Source organism: Dermacentor andersoni, chromosome 11, assembly GCF_023375885.2.
Source record: "Dermacentor andersoni chromosome 11, qqDerAnde1_hic_scaffold, whole genome shotgun sequence".
NCBI classification, from domain to species: Eukaryota; Metazoa; Arthropoda; class Arachnida; order Ixodida; family Ixodidae; genus Dermacentor; species Dermacentor andersoni.
The window spans coordinates 88,260,975-88,277,796 of record NC_092824.1 but is presented as its reverse complement, the minus strand read 5'-3'; the positions used below and the strand labels follow the sequence as shown (position 1 = coordinate 88,277,796).

The 16,822-nt window shown below is 46.5% G+C and overlaps 1 protein-coding gene across 1 annotated transcript; it reads right to left on the bottom strand.

The window, feature by feature from the left end:
* On the bottom strand, positions 1-14,881 carry LOC126518051 (uncharacterized). Its single transcript, XM_050167908.3, has 4 exons — positions 14,774-14,881; positions 5,512-5,670; positions 4,212-4,348; positions 1-343 (listed from the first exon to the last, which is right to left on the bottom strand). The coding sequence occupies exons 2-4, from the start codon at positions 5,642-5,644 to the stop codon at positions 122-124; spliced, it is 492 nt and encodes a 163-aa protein (XP_050023865.1). The 5' UTR covers positions 5,645-5,670; positions 14,774-14,881; the 3' UTR covers positions 1-121.
* Between the last annotated feature and the right edge of the window lie 1,941 nt (positions 14,882-16,822).

The window sequence follows — 16,822 nt, the reverse complement described above, 5'->3', positions numbered from 1 at the left end:
GCAGATCCACGCGATTCTTTATGACCAATTAGTTGTGCGTTCGTGTAGACGCGCTTCGTAGAGAAATTCACGTCGCGTGCGTCTCTGTACTCGAGCACACGCCGAGCGCTACGGTTCACGGCTAGTACTTCTTGGGCGGCACGTAGGCAGGCCCGGGCGGGTAAGCTGGCGGCGGCGCGCCATGGGCCTGTGGCTGGCTGGAGGGCGCGTGTGGCCCGCTGTAACCCTGAGGCGGCGAGGAAAGCGGCGCCCCTGGCGGCCACTGTTGGTGCATCGGAGGCGGGTACTGCTGCGGCGGGTACTGCTGGTTCGGGTTGCCCGTGTACACGACCGTGTGCGTCTCCTGCGTAGTTGATTCGACCTCATCGGAAAACGCACTACGTCTCTCGACGATGTTTCGTTTTCTTTTTTGTTTTAGAGGCAACGGGCTTTTCTTTTCCTTTATTAAATTGTAAACGAATTATTGTTTCTTTTTTTTTTTGCTTGAGACACGTTTATCGAGATACAGAATCTGACCTTGTGATTGGCGCATCATTGCCAGTTGCTTTTGCGCCATAAAACCTCGCGCAGCTAACTGTGTAGTTAAACCTTTTTGTTAACGTTTAACGCACGTCATTCAACGAGAGCGTGCAACAAAAACTCTGGGGAATTTTTTTTTTTTTTTTTGACGAACAAAAGTCGTGTTAGACGTTGGTCATTGTCTCAACTTCGAAATCTGACGCGGTTGCACTGCTGCACGCCATGTCCTTCCAACACTCTCACTTTACGACGCAGCACAGCAACCATGTCATTAAGAAGTACTTTTATCTGAAAGCTTAATCGAGGCCTTGGTTCATAAAAAGATTTTTCTGGTGCTTTATTTCCTTTGCGTCCCACTTCTACTGATTACACCCGAGTTCTTTCCGGAAAACCGCAGAAGTCTTGTTCAAGACCGTGGTAACTGGAGATCGCTGAGAGAGGATTATTTTTTTTCCAGTGGACATGGGAATAGACTGACGACGAGGATCGCGAGAAGTTGATTCCCTAAGTTACGCTGCCTAGGCAACACGTACAAGGACACCGACACTGAAACATGAAGCTTACACAAATGCACACCGTGCACCCCGGCTCAAGCTAGCCAAGCTCCTTAAAAGAAAAACAAATGTTTTAAAAACACGGCGCAAGATACGATTTTAGGATCGATGGTGATCGGTCGTCAAAAGTCTGGCAACCAAACACCGTAGCTCTTATAACCGTATTTTGCAGAGTGTTCTTTCACATTTTTTTTTTTTTAATGCGAATGCTTCAGATTGCTCACTGAGCGGAAAAACCGGCGTCCGCCGTCTGTAGCAGCGAAACGGCGCCTAAATTCCCATTGGCTGGGACGCCGCGGCACGAGAGCGCCTCAATGGGGAAGAGCCGGCGAAAGGAAACACCTGCTGTTGCACTAGCGCGCCCGGTGTTGCGTGAGGGGAGAGGGCATCGCTGCGCCGGTGGCTTGCTGCGTTAGCACCACAGGCTGCTGCTGCTTCCTGGCTCGGGCATCCCGTACCGCTACGGTGCATTACTCACAGCGCAAAACCCAAAGAACAGCTCGGCGGTGTTCAATTGGACATTAACGCTTTCGCATTCGCGACTCATAAGAAGTGCTTAGGTGTCTTCGGATTCTTTTAGTCTTCTGTTCTTTCTTTTCCTTATAATGCAATAAATAAGAAATGATTGCATGGTGCGTGACCAAGTGATAATATCTGTTTTACAAACAATCTTGGGGCTTGATTTTTTTTTTTTATCAAGAAGCTCGTGAAAACTCCAGTGGCTAGTCAGGCTTTATGTGGGCATCGCTGGCATTCATAGTGTATTGACAGGCTTGGCTAACGTTAGATGAGACACCCTTGTATATACAGGGTTTTTTTAGCTCCACCAACATTTTTTTACATTGTCGGTGACAGATAATACAATTATAACCCTTTGTCTAAATTAATCTACGAAAAATTACTTCTACGAGAAAAGGTTAGAAGTCTGCTCTCTGCCACAAGCAATGCTTAAAAATTTAGTGCAGCTGAAAAAGAAAACACTCTATATATTGTGCACATGTTTCTATAACTTTAAAACTGTTCGTGCGGTATTTTCGGAGAATTATTCATGGGACTAACATGCTGATTATTCAGCTCTAGCAATGCAGTTCGTCCATTAGGACTTCATTACCGTCATCGTGATGCAGTAATTACCAACGAAGATCAGCACCCCCCCCCCCCTCCCTTTCTGGTTTGACACTCTTCATTTGCGTCTTACATTCAATATTGTTTTCTCAGGTGGGCAACTACCACGGCTACAAACATTTCCAAACTTTAAAGACTGCAATGCAAAATGAAAATAGTAATTTCTAATACTGCCCCTGATCATCCCGCTCAGCCGTTGGTAAAGAAAGTTGGCGTCATTAGCGTCGACCATCTTGAGCATGTTACGCAACGTTATGTACTACGTAATGAAAAACACGATACTTGCTATTTATGTGCTCTCTAACTTAAACCTAAACACACATATGTGCGATTTTCTACACATATCTACAACGTATCTACTTCAGCACTATCTACATATATCCACAACTCACAAATTTCGGATGCTGGGCAATGCATACCAGCGAAACACTAAATGAATAAGAAGCGTTTTCCACTCATCTAACTTAGACAGTGTTATGCGTAGCACATGTATTATATTGTATTCTGTTCCTTTGTTTGTTTAGTGTTCCTTCATGCTGCGATAAACTGCGTAAATTTTTTTTTATCTTATTCTATTGAATGAGCCAAGCGAACGTGTCTACGAAATATGTATTGTAACCTTTCTATTTTTGTTTCTGTTTTCAGTGCAACTCTACATTTTGCACACTTGTGAAATTGAGTAAACTGTATGCAGTTCACCACGGGAGGCATCGCTTGATAGGTCTGGGAATTAAAGCTGATTCCTTTCCAAAACGCAGGGGGGGGGGGGGGGGGGGCCTCTTCCGGCTGCCTAAAAGCTGCCGGTTCTCTCGCTCGTCGTGTTCTGCATTCTGCAAATTGAAATAGTAAACTTCTACAAGCAACTGTTCCTTCGGCTCATAGTTTTCGTGTACTTGTTAGGTACATCTCGCGTATGCATGACGAGCACGAAGCAAACGATTAATCTGTTGCTAGTGCGTAAGGTCTGCGTGTTGTTTGATGCTTCGCTGTCACTATATCCTTACGTAGGTTATCCAAGCAGCGCGGTTTAATCAGGATGCGGTGTCGCACAGGGTCTCGGCACGGACTTCGACCGAGCACATGGAGCGTATAATTTATGCTTACCAAGATAACGGCCACGGTACTATACACCACCGTAATCACCTCGAAACAGACTCTGCGTTGTAATTCTCTGGGCAGGGAAGTTGTCCGAGCAGACGTTGATTGCACAAATTGCTAATCCCTACCGCGAGTGCACTTGACAACTGACGTGCCACAGCTGTCTGTACTCGTTTAATCCTTCTTTGACAAAAATTAGCACCACCTGGCCTCAACGACAAAGACAAAAGTACTGCAGACATGTTCCACGTGCACACACACACGCCACACTTAAACACACAATACAAAAGCTTCCCGGCAGTTTTTCAGCGGCCGGCTAATGAACTAATGGCCGAAATTTTTCACCTCTCCGCTACCACGTCCTTCATAGGTCACCACCATTGGGACGTAATAGACGTTCAGCTGTACTGTTCCACAAAAACACGTAAAACAACTGTTAAAAGAAAATTAAGCCGTAGCGGTGTCGAAACAGCCAAACTAGCGCGTAACATCTTTGGCGCCATTGTCGGTATCGGCAGACCAACTGCCTCGGTCTGCGGAAAGTCGGGAGGTTAACGTGAAGACAAGCATCCACTTTGCTACCCTGCAGTAGGAAGAGGTAAGTTCCAGCGGAGTACGTCTCGCGGATGAGCGGACAGGAAATGCGCAAACTCATTGAAGCACACAGTGATGCATGCGTTTATTTGATGACCTCCCTTGTTCATTTTTTTTTACTGCCTAAGTGCCTTCTGACAAGTCCATCTCCCCTCAACCCCCTCTCAAAAAAATATAATCAACGTTTGCGAGACGGTGACAATGGGAGGCGCGAGGTAACCTGGAAATTAAAGGTATCCATGCGAAGGGCGGCGATCGTATATATAGGGACTTCTGCGAAGCCTGCGATTATGTTATCAGAGTGCAGTTGGAAGCACTTACCTTTTTGCCTGCGCAAGCCCTGCACATGCAGACGCAGCAGACGATGATAAGGACGATGACTATGATGACACTAATGATGATGGCCGCGATAACACCCTTGGCGAGACCAACCACTGGAGCTACGACGACGAACGGATCTGCACACGTGGACAGAAAGGAAATTCACTGCTGCGATCAACCTAAGTCCGAGCCGAACTACCTGTCGTCTGAGGACGACTTGACTATAAGGTCTCCCTACAACGGTTTCGTCACTGTAGCGTGTAGCTTATACTTACAAACAGCACATGAATGAGGCAACATGATTTTTGTCATGCTACCTCTTTCATGCCGTGTTGCCTAAGTAGTTCAACAAATTATTGTAGGGCCCGAATGAGAAAATCCTACATAGGTTGTGTTGCCTCCTTCACGTTCTGCTGTATGCTACAGGTCCCCTTGAAGCGGTGCTAACGGTGATCGACCTGCAGGACACTTTTAAAATATCCTTACCATAACAAGCGTCGCTGAAAGGATAGCAGAAATTTTCGGCAACGCGGAGGACATTACTCGATGAAACATTTTTCTTCTCGGGATTCGAAGCACATCACCTATTCGCGTTTCTTTCTTTCTTCTTTTTCTTTAGCGATATTTTCACTGCGACTAGAAGAGCCCTAGAATGTGTTTCTAGACGAGCGACTCGCAAACACGCATTCGTGAGCGCATACGCTCACCAACCTGAATAACTAAATGTCGTACAGCGAAGTGTGATGCGTAGGCAACGTTACAAGCGTCGGAGGTGAATTAGTTACAGTGTGGATCACACTTGTCCAAATGTGGTCAATCGGCCGATTCGTTCGCTATCCTTGGCGTAAAAAAAAAGCGCTGGCCTACGCCGCAATAAGACCACGCATGGTCATATACCGCACGCTCGCCTCGTGCGCTATGTTAGCGCAATCAGGTTTCGAACCCATCCGCTACAGCCGAGTGGCTGCAGCTGACGCTCGCGCAGTCCGCATTGGCTATTCGACCGCGTTACAGAAAAGTGATTCGCGTTGCGTACCACGTGGGGAAACTTCTGATGTCCATTCTGAATAATTGCTTGCTTGCCCGGGTCTGTACCGAGGCTCTGTACAGAAACGCCGCGAGATAAGTCAGTGCATCGGCAAGAGGAGGACTCGTTAAAGAAACAGTTTTATACCTTTGAGCACGTTCTGGCGGAAATTTGAAAGTCTCTACGTTGTAACGCCCCGGTGCCAATTGTGTTCCAATGGTATACACACGTGCGGGCAAGCGATATCACACGACCCAGTCTATGTGTACTCACTAATGTCGTCGTTAGCGGCATGCTTGTCAACATCGGCGTTCAATCTTTCTGGCTCGTGGACGCCCTTGGCGGACGCTGCGGACACCAGTACCAGCGCTAACGCTATGGTCGTCGCTAACCGACTGCTCACCATCTCCGGTCCCGCAACAGACGCCGCACCTGTGAAAGACAAAAGAAACATTCAAGGAACCCTAGAGAAAAACACTAGGTCGAGCTACGTAGATATAGATTATTTGCCTAGTAGTCCATCACCGTTTTCGGTGTGCCACCGTATCACTTTGAAGCGTATAGGGAATGGCCGCCCACGTTCCCACACTATTGCGCCTCAATTCGAACCACCCGCGCCACAAAGCGCGCAAGTTGACGTAATCTCCACGTGAGGCTCTCTCTCCGTCTTTCTCTGTGAATAAGCTAGTGCTGACGTCACATGAGAAGTACTATGCTCCGCAACAGGTGGCGCCACTCCGATTTTGCACAAGCGTCATTTCCTTGCTTACAGAAGATCCGTTCTCACTTACGAAGGAATGAATTTGTTATTAGGAAAGCCTCATCTTTCAGTATAGCTCGACTTATATATGTTAGTGTCCTTATAAGTGGAAGCTTTCCGTCAAAGTGAACTGGGATTTCGCTATTTATTCAATTACGCGTCTAATGCGAAAATGATCTTAGTAGACAATCGCTGAACGTGGCTTGAACAAAGCTTTCTTGAAAAAGAAAACGCAAACATCACAAAACAGAACAGTGTGCAAATGGGTTAAACACGTACGAAAGAACATCTACTATTGTACAAGGATTCTCCAACCCTTTTTGTTTCTTCTAAATGTTTCGACGTCGCGCACTTCTTGTACTTTTTGTGGTCATGTTAGTACATGGCAGGCTCTTCACCAAAGGCTAAAAACTATAATGTGTATTCCTCGTTATTGCAAAGGCGTGAGTAATAGTGAAATGTTGATCGAACTTTGCGCCTCGACGCTCGTTATTTTATTTGTTATCATTCATCATTATTTGTTTCTTCTTTCTTTGTTTGTTTTCCTTCTCTTTCTTCCTTTTTTTTTGATGTAGAACAGAGAGAAATTGGGCGACCGAAGTATGCTGACTCAATCCCTCCACAGAAACTCACTTATAACAGTAGAAAACGGACTTCTTTCTGCGTTTGATCTTTTGTTTTTTTGTTTAGTTGTTTAGTTGCTAAGAAGCGCTGAAGTCCAGAATTACTTCCACATTTGTTTTTTGCAGAAGAAATGAGAGAAATTGAGTAACCAAAGTATTCTGACTCAATAACTCCACAGAACTTTTCGCTGTGTTCGGTCATTTTTGTTTCGCGTGTGTGTGTGTGTGTGTGTGTGTGTGTGTGTGTGTGTGTGTGTGTGTGCGTGTGTGTGTGTGTGTGTGTGTGTGTGTTTGTGCGTTCGTGCGTGCGTGCGTGTGCGTGTGTGTGTGTGTGTGTGTGTGTGTGTGTGTTTGTGCGTTCGTGCGTGCGTGCGTGTGCGTGTGTGTGTTGAAAATCGATGTTGTTCTGTAGACTCGCACTCTGGCCGTTTGTATGGTCGTCTTGCGAAACGCGCAAGCATATCTCTAATATCAAGAACTTGCTGGAAGTCAGGGTTGCTTATATGTGCGATAAGGGGCATCGGGAAAATCACTGCTCAGTAATAACATCACCTGAACTCGTATCGGTGATGCGTACGCGTGGACACGTAGCACACTATTAAATGCCGATTCGTCTCCAAGTAATGCGCGTTTTAGAAACAAGGTGCCTCACAAAAGAATATGGCATTGCTTCATGTCGGAGCTCCTGCAGACATGGAGATACCACGATAGCAGACAAACTTCAAGCTGCACTCGTTCGTTGGGACTGTGTTGACTGAACGCGCTAAAAAAAGTAACTCTATCGTCATAAGCAAGGTCTCACGCCCCGATACGCTAACGTTACTTCCTGTTTGGCTACGGGCACATAAACAGACTTAGTCCTGCACACGATTACGTGCACACCAGCCACCGTAAAGGCAAGCGAGTTCTCCTTTACAAGAGTCACGCGGAGTGACATTGCCAGGGGCGAAATCGTTTTATTCATCCCACCAACGTGGCAGGAATCTAGCTGTGCAATCCTTTAAAGCAAACAAATATGATACATCAGTGCACATATTCCGCGAAGTTAGTTATTTGCTATACGGTAAGCTATACTATGGGCCGTCCAGCAGGCCCGGGGTGCGCTCGAAAAGCACAAGCCTCGTGACCCACTACAAACGGGCCCAACGGGGCTAGTGCAGAGTAGAGTATAACCCCGGGTCGACGCTTGGCCAGCGTCACGTCTCGTTAAATCGTCGTTTGCCGGCACTTTATTAAAGTTATTCCTATCCTAAGCTTAGAATGGTATTAATTTGCAATTATTGATTAAATTCAGTGCGGTTTATAAAGTAGCCATGTTGCCCTGTGTAGATGTCTTAAAGAATACAGTTTACAGATTTGGGATATCCTTCTTACTGCAGAGTTCTAAACATAATGCTCCATTTATTTTTATTTTATAGCTGTAACGCCACTTTCGCAAAAACTTGAATATATATTTTGCTAGTGCTTTCTGGCTCCTACTCCTTGTTGTATCTTTCAGTAGGAACTGCATTCTGCTTCTGAGCCCCTTACTGCACGATTGCCTTTATTATGAAAAATCTACCCTAGTTGCGTTTCTTTAGGCCCAGATATGCCCGAACGAACAATAATTTTCCAAAGAAATGCTTAGTTGCAGTTGTATGGGCAGAAATTGTCACTAATCATATATGGAGCACGATGCAGTTCGAAGGTTCAAAGCTGAAAGGGGACTCTGTAGTCCACTTTGACGACATTTCAGCACGTCGTCCGACGCAGTACGAGCAGTAAGGGTTTGAGATTCGAACTGTTCGCCGAAGCAAAGCAGTTCGTCATTGCGTTTTTCTTTCAGCTGCAGCGCTGTTAAGTCAAGATCCGATCTGGAGTCCTCGAATACATTTATCAGCCTAGCTCGCCCGTCGGTACTTCAACAAAGGACCTGACAACTAAATAAAAAAACGATAAAAAGGCGTATCTTTCCACCGTGTTATCGATGCCCTTGTGTATCAGCGCCACTCCGAGTAGATCACAGACGCAATAGTTGGCTATCGCACTACTAAATTTTCTTCCTTTGTTCACTGACTACTGTGTGTACCAGAAACTATATCTTTGTGCTGGCATCGGTGGAACAAAATATTTTAAAAAGTGGGACCGCGGAAAGCTTTCTCTTCCCGGTATTTCGAGACAGCTTGGCTGCACTATTCGGTCACAACTTGCGACCTAGCATCTCCTGCGTGCAACAGGAGGTCGGCACGTGCCCGTGATCCCACCGGAAGGCACACCCACCGCCGAACAAGGAACGCGTGTGGATCCTCTGCCGCGGCAAAGCATGTCCTCCTCCCATTCCCGCTGAGGCACCTTGACCACGGGAATGGTGACTACTGTGTGTTCCAGAAACTATATCTTTGTGCTGGCATCGGTGGAACAAAATATTTAAAAAAGTGGGACCGCGGAAAGCTTTCTCTTCCCGGTATTTCGAGACAGCTTGGCTGCACTATTCGGTCACAACTTGCGACCTAGCATCTCCTGCGTGCAACAGGAGGTCGGCACGTGCCCGTGATCCCACCGGAAGGCACACCCACCGCCGAACAAGGAACGCGTGTGGATCCTCTGCCGCGGCAAAGCATGTCCTCCTCCCATTCCCGCTGAGGCACCTTGACCACGGGAATGGTGACTACTGTGTGTTCCAGAAACTATATCTTTGTGCTGGCATCGGTGGAACAAAATATTTAAAAAAGTGGGACCGCGGAAAGCTTTCTCTTCCCGGTATTTCGAGACAGCTTGGCTGCACTATTCGGTCACAACTTGCGACCTAGCATCTCCTGCGTGCAACAGGAGGTCGGCACGTGCCCGTGATCCCACCGGAAGGCACACCCACCGCCGAACAAGGAACGCGTGTGGATCCTCTGCCGCGGCAAAGCATGTCCTCCTCCCATTCCCGCTGAGGCACCTTGACCACGGGAATGGTGACTACTGTGTGTTCCAGAAACTATATCTTTGTGCTGGCATCGGTGGAACAAAATATTTTAAAAAGTGGGACCGCGGAAAGCTTTCTCTTCCCGGTATTTCGAGACAGCTTGGCTGCACTATTCGGTCACAACTTGCGACCTAGCATCTCCTGCGTGCAACAGGAGGTCGGCACGTGCCCGTGATCCCACCGGAAGGCACACCCACCGCCGAACAAGGAACGCGTGTTGATCCTCTGCCGCGGCAAAGCATGTCCTCCTCCCATTCCCGCTGAGGCACCTTGACCACGGGAATGGTGACTACTGTGTGTTCCAGAAACTATATCTTTGTGCTGGCATCGGTGGAACAAAATATTTTAAAAAGTGGGACCGCGGAAAGCTTTCTCTTCCCGGTATTTCGAGACAGCTTGGCTGCACTATTCGGTCACAACTTGCGACCTAGCATCTCCTGCGTGCAACAGGAGGTCGGCACGTGCCCGTGATCCCACCGGAAGGCACACCCACCACCGAACAAGGAACGCGTGTGGATCCTCTGCCGCGGCAAAGCATGTCCTCCTCCCATTCCCGCTGAGGCACCTTGACCACGGGGATGGTGACTACTGTGTGTACCAGAAACTATCTTTGTGCTGGCATCGGTGGAACAAAATATTTTAAAATGTGGGACCGCGGAAAGCTTTCTCTTCCCGGTATTTCGAGACAGCTTGGCTGCACTATTCGGTCGCAACTTGCGACCTAGCATCTCCTGCGTGCAACAGGAGGTCAGCACGTGCCCGTGATCCCACCGGAAGGCACACCCACCGCCGAACAAGAACACATGCACGCACGCATATGTGTGCGTGCGTGCATGTGTTGTAGAGTTTGAAACAAAATTCAACGCAGATATTTTGCTTCTTCAAGTCCGTCATATTCGCTGAAAATATATGCAATGAATCAATAAACATCGTTGCAAATTTACACTCAGCAAAACATTTCATCTCAGGTGCACGGCTGTCAGCATACTTATACACAGGGCATACTGCTTGCTACATCTAGAGGCGGAAAGGTGTACTACACCCAGCCCACGTGTTCTATTTATGTTCCCGGAAGTTTTGGGTAGCACCTCGCATGTATGTATGTATGTATGTATGTATGTATGTATGTATGTATGTATGTATGTATGTATGTATGTATGTATGTATGTATGTATGTATGTATGTATGTATGTATGTATGTATTCATCTCAGGTGCACGGCTGTCAGCATACTTATACACAGGGCATACTGCTTGCTACATATAGAGGCGGAAAGGTGTACTACACCCAGCCCACGTGTTCTATTTATGTTCCCGGAAGTTTTGGGTAGCACCTCGCATGTATGTATATATGTATGTACGTACGTACGTACGTACGTATGTATGTATGTATGTATGTATGTATGTATGTATGTATGTATGTATGTATGTATGTATGTATGTATGTATGTATGTATGTATGTATGTACTACTTTGCTTAATATTTATATACCTACTACACTGAGTGTCCCTGTGCATCCTCCGACACGCACTCAGTGCTCACTATATCTTTTCCTCTTTGTATTCTCACTTCCCCCGCACCCAGTGTAGGGTAGCAAACCGGGTGCTCGTCTGGTTGACCTCCCTGCCTTTCCTGTCCTTCCTCGCTCTCTTGACTTCCACTACCTTTTCAAGACTACAAGTTCTGGTGAACGCTTTCAGAACTTTCAAGCCGCTTTTGAAAGGATTTGCTAGCTGCAAACCCTCAACTCACCATTAAAACTGTCTCACCACTCCTTCGAATGCACGACTCAGTAATTTCCGACACCCAAAGCAAATAATTGCCTGCAGAACGTATTTCGCATCAAGGCGGTGTAAGAACGCCTGGATAGAATAAACTCCAATATATAATGTCAATATTTTACTGAAATTTATGTAAAGTTATGTATCGAGGGAGGGGGGTTAAAGGGGCGTAGAGACCCCTTGAGGCTTTACTCTTTTATCACAGTGTCCTCTTAAACCATAGAAATAAAGGGGAAGATAAGTCGTCCTGTTAATGCTAGTATTTAGAATTACGACAGCTCTAACTTACACCTCCCCCCCGCCTCCCTTCCTTCCGACAGTTTTAACTTCGGTACCTCCGAATATGTACTTGCACTCCACCTGTTTCGTTTATCGTAGTAAATTAAAATAAATGAAACGATGCCACAGGTTAAGCCTAGCGAGTCGCCGACCACAGGGACCACCGTCACAGTGTCAAGTTTCTTCCTATAGTTTATTTTATACCACAGATATCTGCGGGTATCCGGGCCCCTTTGATAGATAAAAGCGTACCATATCTTGTAACCCGAGCATTCTGTGGGATGGTCGAGTACTCTTGGCACCGGGCAAACTTTTTCAGTTACAATATACATATATATTTTTGCGTTAGCGCAATTCTTAGCAAGCCAAATAGGAGGCAAAAACGATGGATGAATGTGAACGGCTATACACTGAGAAGCCCACATCAGCTAACCATGACGTCATCTATTTTCGACACACTCTGCTCGGCATACGTTATTCGTGTTACTAGAGAAGGATTGCACTGCGTTCAAAAGTGAGAGATGCCTTGAACCGGCCACATTAAGGAACATACTCTGCACAACAACCGATGAAACTACGCACACGGACCTTTATATTACTGAAGTCACACTAATATCAATGGCGTGGTAGTTTCGAATGTGAATGCGAAACTGCGGTGTTGAGTTTATCGGGTAAAAACTGAGCTTTATATTATAAGGAATAGCAAATAGACAGAGAAAAAGAGAGAAAGGATGCATAGAAAGGCCGGTATGTTAACCAGAGGTAGTTCCAGTTGGCTACCCTGCACGGGAGCAAGGAGTAGGGGGATGAAAAGAGAAAGAAATTGGAAAGGAGAGAGAGAGAGAGCAAACCGCGTACACAATAGAGCGATAGGGGACAGCGTTCTTGAAGCCTGTCGTGAAGGCCCGTAGACCGCAGGCATATTAGTAGCGCGAGTAAGGCCTTGTACGCGCATGTTTTTTCGAGGGGGGGGGGTAGCATAGAGTTTTTAATTCTGATAGTAGACGATTGTCCATTTCGTGAAGCACTCTGAATATCACTTGCCTATCGGCACTATAGCGCAGGGCAGACACAAATAACGTATGCGAGCGTCTCATCACAGTTGCTTGTGCCGCACATGGGGCTGTTGGTCATTCCAATAGGGAAGGCATAAGGGTTTGTAAATGCTAACTCTAGGCACAGATGGTACAGTACTGTGTGTTCCCGTCGTAGTAACCCAGGCGGTAGATGCCTCTGTGCATCCGGAGACAACAAACGCAAACGACACATGGTGCAGATGTTCGAGTCCGACAGGGGCAAAGTACATTCACGGGACATCAATCAAAGGCCAGCCACCGCATCTGTTCGCGAAAGTGGAATCAACGCCAATAGAGACTTCACATAGCACTCTACCGAGCTTACGGTTGTGCAAATAAACGCAATCTCCCGGATGCCATATTGACGGCAAGCATAGAAGAAATATCCAAGCTTTTGAAGCGGGGAAGGTTAGGCGTGAGGATCAGCAAGAAACATCTCCGAAACTTGGTTTTCAAAGTGACATTGCCCAGTTCAGCAACGCTCGAGATGACGCGCAACAAATGATTCAGGACCTTAACAGGCAATGTGTTCGACAATTTATATTCCGGGTTGATATTCCATAGCCTGGCAAGAAATACAATATCATGTGATCGGTAGTCTTGTTCTCCAAGGTGTGCGATAATGTGTTCTCCTACGCGCCAATTAATCATAGGGGACCACGGGATCACGAAAAGAATATTTACTGGATAATAAAAATGAATCGGGCCACATATATGGAAACGCATTGCCAAGCTATGACCGGCAGCTAACCACTGCTGTTGAAAAGCAGAGGTATGAAAGGGGGAAACAAATTCATCCACAGGATTGTAGCAAGGAGCTACAAAGGAAACCCGGGGCAGGACGAATTTTTTCTGGCACCGCGAGCTTTTCTTTTCCTGAGAAACCCGCACGGACGTCCTTTGCAACGTTGTGCTACATTTCAGGGGGATGACAAATTTTGTTTTCCTTTCATGAACTTTCGTCCAGCTTGCGGGCTTCCACGGCACTGATTTGGCAAAAAGAAAAGGTAATAGCATATTGGGGCATAAGCTTGGACGTCAACAAAGAAGCTTGAGAAGAAGCTGAGGACGGCACAACGAGCGATGAAACGCAAAATGTTAGGCGTAGCTTCAAATTTGTAGGAAATCATAGTAATAAGGCCTGAAGTAATACGAAAAAAAAACTTGAGAAGCAACTAACCAAATGTTAACCAAGCGATGGAACAGAAACCAGTAGGCGAGACACGAACACAGCGGTGTAAATTAGACACCTGTAGGAGTAACTGATATTCTAGTTGACACTAACAGGAGAGAGAGAGAGAGAGAGAGAAACTTTTATTGACAAACTATTTACGTGCAGTGGTCGGATACCCTTTAGTCCAAGGCCCCGCTGGCCTCGGCCGCCTGTTTGACCTGTCTTATGAAGGACAGTTGTCCCGCCAGGTCTGAGCTGGTTAGCTGTGCCTCCCATTGCTCCATTGTGTGGTGTGTTTAATCAAACGGGTGTGATTCACAATCCCAAGTAATGTAGGCCCGACTGCCCGTGGTGCGGAGGCATACCAACACTACACTAACAGGAAGAAATGGAGCTGGGCTGGCCACCGTAATGCGCAGGGCAGACAACCAGCGGTCTCTTTAGAGTCTCACAATGGGTGCAAAGAGAAGTGAAGGGGCATTCGAGGAATGCATAGAATTAGGCAGTGCGATGAAATTCGGTAACTTACAAGCATAAGATGCAATGACCTGGCTCAAGACAACGATAACTGGAGATCGCTGTGCAAGGCCTTCGGCCCTCAGTCGGCATAAATAAAGTTCATTACGATGATGCATCTAAACTGAATAAATATTTATTTCTGGGGGCCCCTTCAGGACCCAAATTCAACGGAATCCAATAGCTTGGAGCGCAACTCGGTGTTTCCGTTAATAATGTCCAGGCCTGAACTTTAAATACAAAGCTGCATGAAATCGGCAATACTGCTAGATCTTAGGCAGTGCTTTCTATACCTGGCCTCGCCCTGGTTGAAGTGGTACATAGGCATTTCAAACGCAAGACCTTTTGTCTTTGCAAAAATCCAGAACCATGCTTACCCTTGAACGAACCCTTTGGTCAGAATGCGACGAGAATATCCGCCCACCTGCGAGCTCTCGCGGACGCTTAAGAGGCACCTCTCAGACTACCTCGCGGTAATAATGCGGCCATTATCGGCCTTGGCTCGCGGAAACGATAAAGTGTCGTCTGCTATCGGCGTCCTCTTCCGAAAGGGCTCTATTGGCCCTCGCTGCATGCGCAGCGTAGAGCTATAGGTTCTTATCGATTCGGCAAGGCCACCTTTCGCAACAAATCGATTTCATCAAACGATAGTAGACGTGCGGTGCACACCGTCCAACGCGGTCGCAGTCCGCGGGATGTTTTGCGGCTCGTGATAGTAAATTGGAAATTTATCTTTTCCCAAGCTCGACAGTGGGTTATGAAGAACGCGGCATAGAGGAGGGTTCCGGATTAATTTTGCCCAATTGCATGATCTGTTAGATCATTGAATCATTGTATAATTGATAGTTCTGACTAATCAAATAATTGGATAATTCTTAACGTGCGCCGAAAGCGCAGTACATGAGCTCTTTTTTTTCATACTGGCCCTATCTGAACGTGGGCTGCGCGGCCAGGAATCGAGCCCACGACCTCGTGCTGAGCAGCATTGCACCATAGCCACTGAGCAACCGCAACTGGATCCGGCTCACAATTAAGCTGCATTCAATTTGCGTTTTAGGTGGGAGGGGAAATGGGATGCAAAGTTTCCAGAGGGGAGTAAAAAGAAATAAAAATCATAAGCCATTCCACTCTGTGAAGGTGGATGATCGACTAGCGAAGCTGTTTAGCACACGACACAAAGGTGACAGAATCTTGAACAAAGGTATGCAAGAAACAAAATAATTATCCACCTGAGAGTCTACTGATTGCACAGTATGAAGCGACTTAGCATCAAATTCCGGAGCGGAGTTCTTGCACACGCAGATTTGGTGACGGACATGAAAAATCCACGGAACCCTAGCCGTGCGTGCGTGCGTGCGTGCGTGTGTGCGTGTGTGTGTGTGTGTGTGTGCGTGTGCGTGCGCGTGTGCGTGTGCGTGTGTGTGTGTGTGTGTGTGTGTGTGTGTGTGTGTGTGTGTGTGTGTGTGTGTGTGTGTGTGTGTGTGTGTGTGTGTGTGTGTGTGTGTGTGTGTGTGTCATTGGAAGTAGCTGGGTTGGGCAATATTTGTGAAGCTCCACAACTTTCCTATTGACGCCTGAACGTTTCCAGCTATAGTTAAAAAATTAATTTATTTATCTCGGCTAATTACTCAAAAAGAATGACGAGCCAGGAAATGGTACTGTAAGTTTAGATAAACGCTAACAACATCCACGACATTTCTGTTCTGAAGAACGCATAGGTTTCTTCAAAATCTTGGTCCAAGTTAGCTGGAACACTCTGTATATATATAAATATATATAGTGTTTCTGAATCTTGGAGTTGTATTACTGATGCTTAATTTACTTGTGCGTAATTGCAAAAAGTGTGGAACTTGCCTCTTTGTTACTCTCTTATCTTTTAAAAAAGTTCTATTGACTTCAATCTCGTCCGTTACGCATCAGCCATTTATCGCTTGTGGAAAAGCTGGTGGTGAATTAATTACTAACATTTCCAATCTCATATCAATCAATCAATCAATCAATCAATCAATCGAAGTGTGCTGACGCTTGAGCGCGTGTGTGCGTGGGCGTTTCAACATGTTCTTGCTCTGCCCCTACTCGCTTTTCAGTTTCCTAGAGAAGGGTCGCTGACCAGGCACAGCTAGATAAATCCCTTGCTCCTTCCCTCATCACATCTCTTTCTCTTTCCACGGAACAGAACAGGTCGAGCTGATTTGAGCCACTGCGTTGCAACAGATGGCACCATTACATTGTCCGGGATGCATTCAGAGGCAATCGCGATTTCTAGAAGGCAGGTCAAACGCCATCGGCGCGTGATTTCGAAGTTCCGTGTCTTATCACGAACAATGGACACGTATAAGAATTTCTGTACTTGAAGTAGCGGGAAAAGGCGGCGTCTGAGACACCTAAGATATGTCCGTCTTATGAATGACTTTTCTGTATTACAG

Coding starts and splice junctions, on each gene's coding strand:
- LOC126518051 (XM_050167908.3), bottom strand. CDS start 5,644: ATGGTGAGCAGTCGGTTAGCGACGACCATAGCGTTAGCGCTGGTACTG. Junction 4,349..5,511: donor TGCCGCTAACGACGACATTA/GTGAGTACACAT, acceptor CCACGTGTGCAG/ATCCGTTCGTCGTCGTAGCT. Junction 344..4,211: donor GGGCTTGCGCAGGCAAAAAG/GTAAGTGCTTCC, acceptor TCAACTACGCAG/GAGACGCACACGGTCGTGTA.